This window comes from Notechis scutatus, chromosome 1, assembly GCF_049901735.1.
Source record: "Notechis scutatus isolate UNSWTSFEM ecotype Mainland chromosome 1, rNotScu1.2, whole genome shotgun sequence".
In the NCBI taxonomy this organism is placed as follows: domain Eukaryota; kingdom Metazoa; phylum Chordata; class Lepidosauria; order Squamata; family Elapidae; genus Notechis; species Notechis scutatus.
In genome coordinates, this window is record NC_142009.1 from 2,297,303 (window position 1) to 2,309,802 (window position 12,500).

A 12,500-nucleotide genomic window follows, 5' to 3' on the forward strand; every position below is an offset into this window, starting at 1 on the left:
ATTTTGAAACCATCCTAGCTGAAAACTTCGGTTTGTATCTCTTTCTTCTGGGGCCTGCTATCCTCCATAGGACTTACGGAATCGAATAGATCAGTAAGGTATATCTTTGATTCCCACCGAGAAAAGGTACTTTTACTAGGAAAGAACTGAATGAAAGCTCAGTCAGGCAAGATCTGAAGCAAACACGCGCGAAGCACCAAATTGAAACGAAAAAGCAAAGTCGATGAGGGGGAACTGGATTCACTTAACAATCGTGTGATTCGCTTAACAACTGCAGTGATTTGCTTAACAAAAAGTTTTTTTTTATGGCAAAAAAGCACATAAAATTCAGTGTGGCTCACTTAACAACCACCTTATTTAGCAAGGGGCATTCTGGCCACAACTGAGGTCGAGGACTGCCTGTATATAGCTGCCAATCTTATAATCAACTCTGAGCAGCTCTGAATCTGATAAAAGAAACTCCTGAAATCATCAAAAATAAATACCAACCAGCTAAACACCTCATGGAACTAACAGAACACTGCTTAACCAACACATATTTCATATACAAAGGACAAAGATACAAGCAAATTGAAGGAGCCCCTATGGGATCACCACTGTCACCTGTCATTGCAAACCTGTTCATGGAAGAATTCGAATCCAGAGCCCTGGCTAAGGCCACCCACAAACCCAAACTATGGTTAAGATACATCGATGACACATTTGTGATTTGGCCCCATGGAAAAGAAAACCTAAACAATTTGCTAACACACCTAAACAGCACACACCCCAAAATCAAGTTCACCATGGAAACAGAAACAAACAACTACCATTCCTAGATGTACTAATCTACAAAGAAACAGATGGCACGCTAGGACACACCATATACCAGAAGAAAACACACACCAACCGCTACCTCAACGCCCAATCCCAGCACAGATAAACTCCGTGGCTAAAACACTAATTACCAGAACCAAACGCCTGGCACACAAGACACACATAAAGACTGAACTATGCACCCTGACTAAAGTACTGACAGCCAACGGCTTCCACAAAAGCAAAATCACCGGCTTGATCCACAAAAACACACTGAGACATAATGGAGACCTAGAAGATGAACAGACCTATGGAACAGCTGTCCTGCCCTACATAAGAGGTACTACAGACAAAATCAGTAAGATACCACACAGGCATCACATCAAGACTGCCTTCAAAACAGACAGAAAAATAGCAGCCATCCTTAGAAACCCCAAAGATAAAATTGACCTGGAAAACCAAGGCATATACGAAGTCCCCTGCGCATCATGCCCTGCCACATACATCGGACAGACCAATAGAAGAATAAGGACCCGCCTGGATGAACACAAAAATGCAGTAAAAAAGCTGGAACACACTTCCTCACTAGTCCAACACATGAAAGTCACATGTCATAGCATCGACTTCAATGGCACCAAAACCCTAGCCACTATAGAAAACCCCAGCCACAGAATTATCAGAGAAGTCATAGAGATTGAAAAAAGACCTGAAAGCATGAATAGAAGAGATGATTCCACCAGACTGTCAATCATTTGGAAGCCTGCACTCACAAACAAAAAAATCTCCACACCACTAGCCAGGCAAACACCTGGACACAAACAGACACCCCCCCCTGATACCTCCAGCTCAAACACACCCCAACCAGGTACCCAGATGAAACCTAGCTTCCTAACAAATGATAGCCGTCCATTTACTCAGAGCCAAGCTACACTAAAAGCCTCCAATACAGGAAACACAATGTTGCCAGCCAACCAAGACAAAAAAAGTCACAAAACAAGACAGAAGATATTAGAAACACCAATCAAGCAGAACACAGCAAACTCCAAGACCAACAAACACAGACCAAGACTCCCAACCAGTCAGGATTAAGAAAAAAACCATTCTGGCACAGCAGTAGGCTAGCCCCAAATTTAAAACTGAAACAACTGTAAAAGTCTGACTCACAGACAAACACAATACAGAAGCCTGATGATGGCAGATGATGAATTTGATTTTTGGGTGTGTGCTGTTTAGCTGTTTAGGTGTGCAATTATCTGGAAGCCTGGAGGTTAAAATATATGAAGAACGGTTGCTGGAACTGGGTATGTCTACTCTGATGAAAAGAAGGACTAGGGGTGACATGGCAGCCCCTCCAGTATTTGAGGGGCCGCCACAAAGAAGAGTTGGGGCAACATATTCTGCAAAGCATTTGAAGGCAGGACAAGAAGCAATGGGTGGGAACTCATCAAGGAGAGAAGCAACCTGGAATTAAGGAGAAATTTCCTGACAGTGAGAATAATTCATCAGTGTAACAACTTGCCTCCAGAAGTTGTGAATGCTGCAACGCTGGAAGTTTTAAAGAAGAGATTGGATAACCATTTGTCTGAAGTGGTGTAGGGTTTCCTCCCTAGGCAGGGGGTTGGACTAGAAAAGTGCCCCCCAACCTTTTTGTGCCACGGCCCGGTACCGGCATCACAAAATGTTCCGCGGCCCGGTATCGGCATCAGCACGCATGACAAGGCAAGGCGAGCCGAGCGACCGGCCAGCCAGCCGTCCCCCGCTTCTCCCCACCACGTTCAACTCCTCCTTTGTACCTTTGTTGATGGGCTTCGGGACGGCTTCGGGACGGTCGCTCGGCTTGCCTTGCCTTGGGTGCTGAAAGAATCCTCGCGCCTTAGTTTCGTTCGAAGCCGCCCCTCCCCCCTTCGATGAAACTAAGGCGCGAGGATTCCTTCAGGACCCAAATGCCGCTTTCCAACCGGAAAAGCTCACCCGGAAGCACTTTCTCGTCAAACAAGATGGCGGCGCCCAGCAAACGGGCGGCCCGGTAGGAAATGTTCCACGGACTGGTACCGGTCCGCGGCCCGGTGGTTGGGGACCCCTGGACTAGAAGACCTCCAAGATCCCTTCCAACTCTGTTATTCTATTCTATTCTAATTGTCAGAAATAAAGAACTATTTAGGAGTAGAAATAAAGAAACTACAAGAAGGAGGGTATGTTCTAAGTAGAAAGAAAAAAGAAAATAGAACAATTGTTTCCAAAGTTATAAAGGTATGAAAACTCGCATACTTCCAGATTTTCAAACCATCAAAAATAGCACAGTTTGGAATCAGGAACTCTATCAGGCAGTCACAGGAAGTCTGTTGTCCTTATCGCAATGGGCAAGGCCAGATAGTGCCAATTCACTCCACATTTTAAGTCATTACACATCAAAACCTACACAACACTGGTTAGGAATTAAAAGAATAACACACGATTTAAGGGGGAACCATGGATTTCCAACCATCAAATGAATTTGACTTGAAATGTTTACAGTGATTGGGCTAATCATGTACAAGATAGACAGCCAAAGCCAGGAATTGTTACCACGTTTGCAGACACACCAGTTGGTTGCAAATCTAGAAAACAGACTTCGGTTGCCATTTCCACAGCTGAAGCAGAATTCATAGCGTTAATCAGAACTGTGTTCAGAGATAACATAGTATATACAGAGGGTGGACTTTGTAATACTTGAAACATGGTTTTTGTAACGCGGCTGAACTGGCTAATTAACATGAGTTTTCTTGTATTTTAAATTTGCTTTTTTAAATTGTATTGCTAATAATTTCAGGACTGTCAGGAGAGGCATTCAATACATTGTAGGCAAGAGTTTCCTGTTTTTAGCTGTTCTAAAAAAGAAAATAACCAAGCCAACCTGGAGAAGCGCTGAGAATGTATCTTAGCCAAACCCATTTTGATGTTTTCCCTTTGCAAATGTTTCGTTTGCTTTTACTGAGAAAGCGATGCTCTTTTCTATGGCTATACTGTAATAATTGTGATGTAACTGAACGGACGGCTATTTCTAAACCAAACAACTTTTGCCTTGAAGTTCTCTGTTGTGCTAACTATAAAAGTAAACGTGATCCATTTCCCCGGATTCCCCCTTTTCATAGGGAGACAGAATGACTTCTGACTTGGTTGCTTACTGTAAAAGGTAAACCGAGGCAGAACCGAGGGCCAGATTTGGCCATCAGTAATTAGGCCAATGATGTATAAGACAGTGAAAGGATCGGAGCATGTACAGAGTGTTACCAACTGAACTTTTGATATTCCTTGCTGCTGAGCTCAGCTCCATTGTAACCAAATGCTCTATCTGCAGAGATAAAGCCTTCAGGCTAACTGCCAAGTAGCGGAACTTGTTGCGAAATGCAAAATGTGAATTCTGCCTGTTTGCTGTAACGTAATGTGAGACAGCACTCTACAGCAAAGCTCTGGGTTATGTGCCAGAAAATGTATTCTTTTCCCACCTGAGGTCTATTCTTTTCAGAGCGCTGAGAAAATCACGAGGTTTGCATGAACCACGGATATGAAATTATGTTTCTAGAGCTATGACGATTTATGCAAGCAAACATTTAGACTTTGCCTTGCTGTTTAAGGTGGGAGATCAAAGGTTGCCCAGTTTTGCTTTGACGAAGAATAAAACTGATTATCAGTTGCCTCATGTTCAGAGTTTCATTGGATTAATTCAGATTCTGAGCCGCCCAAAAACATAAAAAGAGAAAGTCGATGTCAATATTTGTTACGTTTGCAACACACTAGTTGGTTGCAAATCTAGAAAACAGACTTCAGTTGCCATTTCCACAGCTGAAGCAGAATTCACAGCGTTAATCAGCATCGTGTTCAGTGATAATGTGGTATATATACAATTATTAAAGGATTCGGATATTGAAGTGAAAGGAGCTAACATCAGTGTTTGAAGATAGCACAACATGTGTACAAATGGTAACAGGTGGGAGAATAAAAAACCCAAAGCAAACATGTTGAAGCAAAATATTGTAATGTCAGAGAAGCAGTGAAAGGAATAGAACTAATTTATTGTCCGTCAGAACATAATTTGGCTGATCTCATGACAAAGCCATTGGGTCCACAAAGCCACAAGGATCTTGTAAAGCAACTTGGTTTAAATGCTGTCCAGGTATAAATCGGAGGGGTGCTAAAATATTTTACTTAATAGCTGGAACAGTTGTAGTGGAGTACTGGCTCCCGCATGAGGTAATCTGCGCTATGATTGGTTGCCGTGGGTGTAAAGGGGGAGTTTCCCTTTTTTCCCGCCTTTTTCTCCTGTGGGCTCTGTATGCTGTTTATATTTACCTCATGAGGTTCCTGTGCTGCTGACTTTCTTGTCTGCTGTAGTTATAGATGTTAAATATATTCATTTATATAAAACTACAAGTTTGCGTCAGTGGCTCTGATTTCATTTGGACTAATGCTATAACATCTATCCCATTGTGACTTTATGGGGCCATATGATGGAGATTTTATCATGATTGTACCTTAACTTAATATTTCACCTCCTCTGCTGTATTATCCACCCATTTGATATACATGTATTTGTTGATGCTTTATTTAAAGATACATTTGTGTTTGTGTGTATAGTGTGTTTTATCCGTGTTGCATATCAAAGATTACATGATCTCTTTAGATGCCACATGCTGTTGTGGCTCGCCGGCAGCAGGTGTGGACGGCAGAGGTCTCTGATAGCAAGGACTCAGACGAGGGGCCTGCGTGTGATGCAGGGATGGGTCCAGGACTATTGGAGAGCCGGGTGCTGCCTTCGGAGCTAGTGGAGTCTGGCAGCAGTGATGCAGAGGACCCCGGGGAGCCTGTGCCCAGTGTGCGTGCTGTTAAGCCTGGATTCCCCAACGGGTGTTAAGGAAAACAAACTAAACAGAATGTACAGCGAAGTCAGATAGGAAGACAGGTAAATGTGTGAGATAAGTTTTCTAGTTAACACGCAGTAAAAATACAGATACGCTTGTGCTATCAAAAATATTGTTTATTCCATTTAAGAATTATAGCATAGTCAAATATAACAGTCCATTAGTCATATATCATTTCAGTCAAGTCTTGTCGGGGATACTCTATTTGCAAAGTCCGTGTTGAATAGCCAATGTCAGTTCACTTACAATAAATCAGTCCAATCTTATCTTCTCTCGGTTGAGAAAAATCAACACTCCTGTTTCACTCCCCGTTTCAGCAAGAACGCAGTCATCAATCCATCCAGTAATTAGGGATCAGTAATCCAGAGAGAGAGAGAGAGCTGCTATTGCCTCGCTTCTTATATAGTGCTTTTACAACCACACCCTTAATTACATTCTTGCTGTTAAAGTTACACACACTTTAACTAACAAACCATGATACCATATTTATTATTTTTACCCAAACCAGTTAGGGTAAACAATGTTATCCCTAACATTCTCCCCTTTTGGGTAATAATAATAATATTACAATAATATAACCATTTACACCTTTAAATCATAATTGTCACAACTCTCTTTAAATTTTACAACACCTTGAGCTTTTGTAAACTGGTCTGCAATATTTTCTTCTGTCATGCAGTACTCAAGTTTAATTAGACCATTTTTTACAGATTCTCTAACATTTAAGTATCTTAAATCAGTATGCTTTGATCTAGTCTTTACAGCAATATTAGTAGCTAATTGTATAGCTACCTGGTTGTCCTCGTATACAATAATAGAATCTTTAACAGTTATACCCATGTCTAATAATAACTGTTTGTACAGAATTAAGTCAGTGCATAGTAATGACAGACATGAAAATTCTGCTTCCATCGTTGACAAGCTAATATGCTGTTGTCTGATTGACCTCCACCCTATTAAAGTCTTACCAAGTAGTATAGCCATCCCAGATGTTGATTTTCTAGTGTTTATGTCAGTTGCAAAACTTGCATCTGCGTAGGCACTGAGATTCAAATCACCTTTTGGCTCTAGATACAATGCATGGTGCATTGTTCCTTTAAGATATCTTAAAATTCTCTTTAATGCTTGCCAATGACATTGATGTGGATCATTATTAAATCGTGCCAGCTGATTAATACTATAAGCTATATCTGGCCTTGACCAATTGCTTATATATGATAAGCTACCAATCAAAGATTGATATATGGTCTTATCAAATTTGGGACTTTGAGCATCCATTTTGCAAATTTCCTGACTCATTGGAGTCTTTGCAGGCTTACAAAGTTCCATTTTATACAATTTAATTAATTGGCAAATTTTATCCTCTTGAGATATCTTAAATCCTTTTGTGGTTTTGTTAATTGTCAATCCTAGATACTTTTTAATTTCACCTAAATGCTTTAATTTTATCCTTTTTGCTAATAATGAAATAATCTCAGTAGCTTCATTATTGGTCTTAGTAATCAAAGCAATATCATCTGTAAATAATAACAATAATGACACCGTTCCATTATTTTCTCTTTTAAACATACATGGATCAGCTAAACCAGATTTAAACCCTATATTGTTTAATTCTTTCACAATATATTGGTTCCATTCATAGCCAGATTGTTTCAATCCATATAAACTCTTCTTGAGTTTCCAACAATCATTGCTATTTACTTTATTATCTTTTATACCAACTGGTTTTTTCAAATATATTGTATGCTGTAATGGTGCATGTAGATATGCAGTTTCTACATCTAAATGGTTAACTATATAATTATTCTTAGCTGCCCACACTAAAGCGGCTCTTAAAGTTGTAGCCTTAAGATTTGGTGCAAATACCTCATCATAATCATATACATTTTGATTAAATCCTTGTGCTACTAATCTAGCTTTATAAGTTACTTTCCCATTATGTCCAGTCTTTACTTTGAATATCCATTTGCACCCAATGGATTTTTCTCCTGGAGGTAATTTGGTTTCTTCATAAACCTTCATTTCCTTTAATGAATTTAACTCTTTTTCCATTGCCTTTTGCCAATTCTCCTGATCCTTAGCAGGATACATCTTAAGTTCATCTATGCTAGTAGGAACTTTATTTACTTGGCAAACAATACTCGCCTGATATCTATCAGGTGGTTTAGTTATACGCGTTGCGTCTAGGTATAACTGGACTTACAGGTGGACTTTCCTTTATTTCCTGTTCTTGACTATCTATCTCTTCTTGATCAATTATTTCCTCTTGATCTGATTCTATTTGCTCTTCATGGATTTCTTCTTTAATTGGAATTTTCTTATAACTATTATTTTCTTTCTGCCTCTTATAGGGTTCTATAACAACATCATTATCTGAATCCTGCTCTAATCTATTCCATCCTATATGTTCTAGGAATTGTGCACTAGCACTGCAGTATACTCTAGATGTACCTGGTTCCCAGAATCTATAAGATCTATGGTTTGCTTGATATCCAACAAAAATTAATCTTTTAGCTCTACGTTGTCCTTTGTGCCTGAGTTGTGTAGGGATATGCACCCATGCTGGTGCACCAAATGTGTGAATATAACTCAAATCAGGTTTCCTACCATGCCACAGAGTGAATGGTAATTCACCTGTTGTTGAATTAACAACATTGTTTAATATGTGATTCCCACACATTATAGCTTCTCCCCACAAATTGTCAGGTAATCCAGAATCAGATAACATTGTCCTTTCCATTGATTGCAGCGTTTGGCCTCGTCTCTCTATAAATGCATTATGTTGAGGCCTATATGGTGCAGACTTTTTATGTTGAATACCTGCCATTCTAAGTCTATTCTGGAATTTATTGTTTGTAAATTCCGTACCATTATCTGTTATAAGAGTTACTAATTTCTGTTTAGTTTTCCTCTCTGCAAATTTTAACCAATTACAGACATTTGTATACGTTTCAGTTTTTCTCTTCATTAGAAAACAGAAACCATACCTAGAATAGTGGTCCATTATGCTTAATATGTATCTAGCTCCACCTACACTTGGCTTTTTAGGACCTATTATATCGGCAAATACTACCTCTAAAGGCTCTTTTGTAGTAAATCCATCAATTCTATTTGCCGGTATAACTTTGCTTTTGTTTTGATTACAAGCAGAACATTGCAAATACTTATTACAAGGTTTCAAACTTATTCCTTTAGATAGTTGAACAGTTCTCTTAATCATTTTAAAATTTAAATGACCTAACCTTCGGTGTAACAAGTGAATACATTCATCATGAGGTTTCTTATTTTCATAAATTGTGTTAGCCACCTTTAAACCATTATCATTTAACACATATAAGTCACCTCTTAAAGATGCAGTAATTTTCTTACCTTCCTTTTCAATTAAACAAGTATCTCCCCTAAAGGTAATTATGTATCCTAATCTAACCAACATTCTAACTGAAAGCAAATTAAATTTAAGTTGAGGTACATATAACATTTTTATGTTCTCATTTATACTAGAACAATGAGCAATACCTTCACCTTTTGCTTTAATTTTCCAGCCGTTTGCCAATGAGATATGCTGTGAACTCATGGAAATTTTTATAAATTTTTTGTTATCATTTGTAATACAGTGGGACGCACCACTGTCAACCACCCATAAATTATTTTTTACAACTCCATTACTATACATTGCTAACTCATAATTCTTATTTCTTCTTTGATGGCTTACAGCATTCTGGCTTGCATTCTGACGCTTTGGTTTCTTACAAAATCTTGCTAAATGTCCTCTCCCTCCACAATTAAAACACCTTTTAATTGCGAATGCAGTAGGAGATTCATTATTTTCCTTTTGAGGTTGCTCCCTCCTTAACTGATCTCTTTCAAGCCTTCTTCTGGCCTCTTCAATCAATCTGCCAGTGATATCAGTTAAAGTTAGGCTTTCTTTAGGCAATATTTCAAGGGAAGTTACGTAGTCATCAAAACTTTCGTCTAATGAAGATAGAATTATGTAGACCTGGTGTAGCTCAGAGAAAATTAACTCCTTCTCATGAAGTTCTTGAAAAATGCTTTTCATAGTATTCAAATGACTCAGCATATCACCATTCTTTTGGAGATACGTGCGGAAAAGCTTCCGTGTTAGATTTATGTGAGCACCAACGTTATCTCGAACATAAATCCTCCTCAGTTTTTGCCAACACCCAACTGCTGTTTGCTCTCCACGTATATGAACAAGTTGTTGATCAGTTAATGTTAGTCCTATGATGCAAAGAGCTTGTTCATTTTTCTGTTTAAATTCTTCTATCTTTTTACTATCTTCCTCATCTTCAGGATCCCATTCTTCTACGTTTGGTGGGTTTTCAATTATGTTCCACAGACCTTCTATTCGTAGAAGTAGACTACATTTCATAGACCATGAAACATAGTTTGTTCCATCCAGCTTGGATATAAGGGACAAACTTTGTAGACTGACTTGTGCCATGTTTCACTATATGGATATAAAAATATAATTGATAAAACACAGCTGTCTGTTTACTGTAACGTGTAACAACACAAAATCTCACTTTTTACATAAACCTGTTCTTATCCTAGTTAAACTGACTTTGCAGTCTCTCTGGGCCCAGAACCAGTGTTAAGCCTGGATTCCCCAACGGGTGTTAAGGAAAACAAACTAAACAGAATGTACAGCGAAGTCAGATAGGAAGACAGGTAAATGTGTGACATAAGTTTTCTAGTTAACACGCAGTAAAAATACAGATACGCTTGTGCTATCAAAAATATTGTTTATTCCATTTAAGAATTATAGCATAGTCAAATATAACAGTCCATTAGTCATATATCATTTCAGTCAAGTCTTGTCGGGGATACTCTATTTGCAAAGTCCGTGTTGAATAGCCAATGTCAGTTCACTTACAATAAATCAGTCCAATCTTATCTTCTCTCCGTTGAGAAAAATCAACACTCCTGTTCCACTCCCCGTTTCAGCAAGAACGCAGTCATCAATCCATCCAGTAATTAGGGATCAGTAATCCAGAGAGAGAGAGAGAGCTGCTATTGCCTCGCTTCTTATATAGTGCTTTTACAACCACACCCTTAATTACATTCTTGCTGTTAAAGTTACGCACACTTTAACTAACAAACCATGATACCATATTTATTATTTTTACCCAAACCAGTTAGGGTAAACAATGTTATCCCTAACACGTGCGCACAGGGCTGCTCGAAGAAAAGAGCAGCTGAAGCAGCAAAGGTGACTTGGGAGGAAGGCTGGAAGGTGATGGCCCCTCCCATAAGGGATAAAAACCAGCCCTCGGAGATGTGTTCTTCGCAGGAAGCAAAGAAGTTCTTTAGACTCAGAGTCCTCGTTGAAGCCCTGCTTATTCTGGTTTGTTTTTGAAACCTCTGTTGGTGGATATTTAATCAGTAATAAGTCAACTGTTCTTGGCAGCCTTTTGCAACCTTGAAAGGGCTTACTTTTGATATTGGACAATTAGGTTTATATGTCTCTTGGCTGGGAATGCACGGAATTCCCAGCGCCGCATTAAAAAGGTTTGCTTTTTGCACAATTTGTGTCTGTTTAATTTGAACAAGGCTTGGATCAAAACACACGCTAAATAAGTAAATAAAAAGCATTAGGAAACCATCTGGATGCAAAAGGACAGAGGGAAGGAGAGAACCACATAATAGCCACTTACCCGTCTGATGTCATGCACGGCTGATTCTCCTCTCGCTTTGTCGCGGCAGGCCAGAATGACACGGGCGCCTCTCTGGGCCAGATCCACCGCTGTGGCCTTCCCGATCCCTGCATTTCCACCTGGGAAAGGGCAGAGAAAGGATTCACCGAGATCGCCCAGCCTTTGATGGGGACCCAGGAGCCAGGCCTGCATTCCTGTGCCTGCAGTTGTCGTGGTGTCACACAGTGAAGCATTTGTTGGCAGTGTTTCTCAACCTTGGCAACTTTAAGACGGGTAGACTTCAACTCCCAGAATCAAAAGCAAGCGACATCTTGAAGATGTCCGTGCTCAGAAACTCTGGCTCAGGGCACAATTTTCACAGCTGTTTCATAGCAGTCTTATATCAACAAAGAAGAATGGCTTCAAATTATTCAGATGTAATACAGGTAGTCCTCGACTTACATTCCTTCATTTAGTGACTGTTTGAAGGTAAATGGCACTGAAAGATGGGACGTTGGCTCTGCAGAATATGAGTTTACTAACACAAGTTACTACACAATTTGAAGGCCAATCCTTGCATTCATATCAAGATAAGAGTAGCTAACTAATTCCCCTTTTTGTCTACTTTGGTATAGCAACCAAATAGGATTTCTAGGTACAGGATAATTACAACCACAGAAATAACGATTGCAACCAGCCTGCCTTTCACAGAAGACCCGTATACCGAGTGGGTCAGAAGGAGGGCTGAGAAAATATCTACAGACCCCAATTGCCCCTCACTCTGCTGAACACTTAATGAGTGTGTGATTTACTTAATAATTGCAGCAATTCACTTTGCAACCATGGCAAAAAAAAATGATCATAAAATAAAGCAAAACCCATTGAAAAACTGCCTTGCCTAGCCACAGAAATTGTGGTCCTCACTGTCTCTGGAAGTCAAGGACCAACTGTACCGTAACGTTCATAGCAGTTGTTAGTGGCTAGTGGGAAGAGAGTTGTTTGTTTTCCACTTCACAGTTTAAATAAATCAGAATTAAAATTAGAATTCTTTATTGTGTCATTAGACACACAAGGAGTTTGTTGCGCTCAGTGTACATACAACCATAGTGATAGACTTGGAACACTGGGAAAAAAATGTGCGGACTACATTACA

At 39.5% G+C, this 12,500-nt stretch overlaps 1 protein-coding gene across 1 annotated transcript in view; it reads right to left on the reverse strand.

Moving 5' to 3' along the window:
- LOC113430090 (dehydrogenase/reductase SDR family member 13-like) overlaps positions 1–12,500 on the reverse strand; it is a 28,402-nt gene that overhangs the window by 14,196 nt on the left and 1,706 nt on the right. Inside the window, exon 2 of the mRNA XM_087955989.1 lies at positions 11,369–11,487. Within this exon, the coding sequence (XP_087812115.1) occupies positions 11,369–11,487 (119 nt within the window). The remainder of the gene's footprint in view (positions 1–11,368; positions 11,488–12,500) is intronic.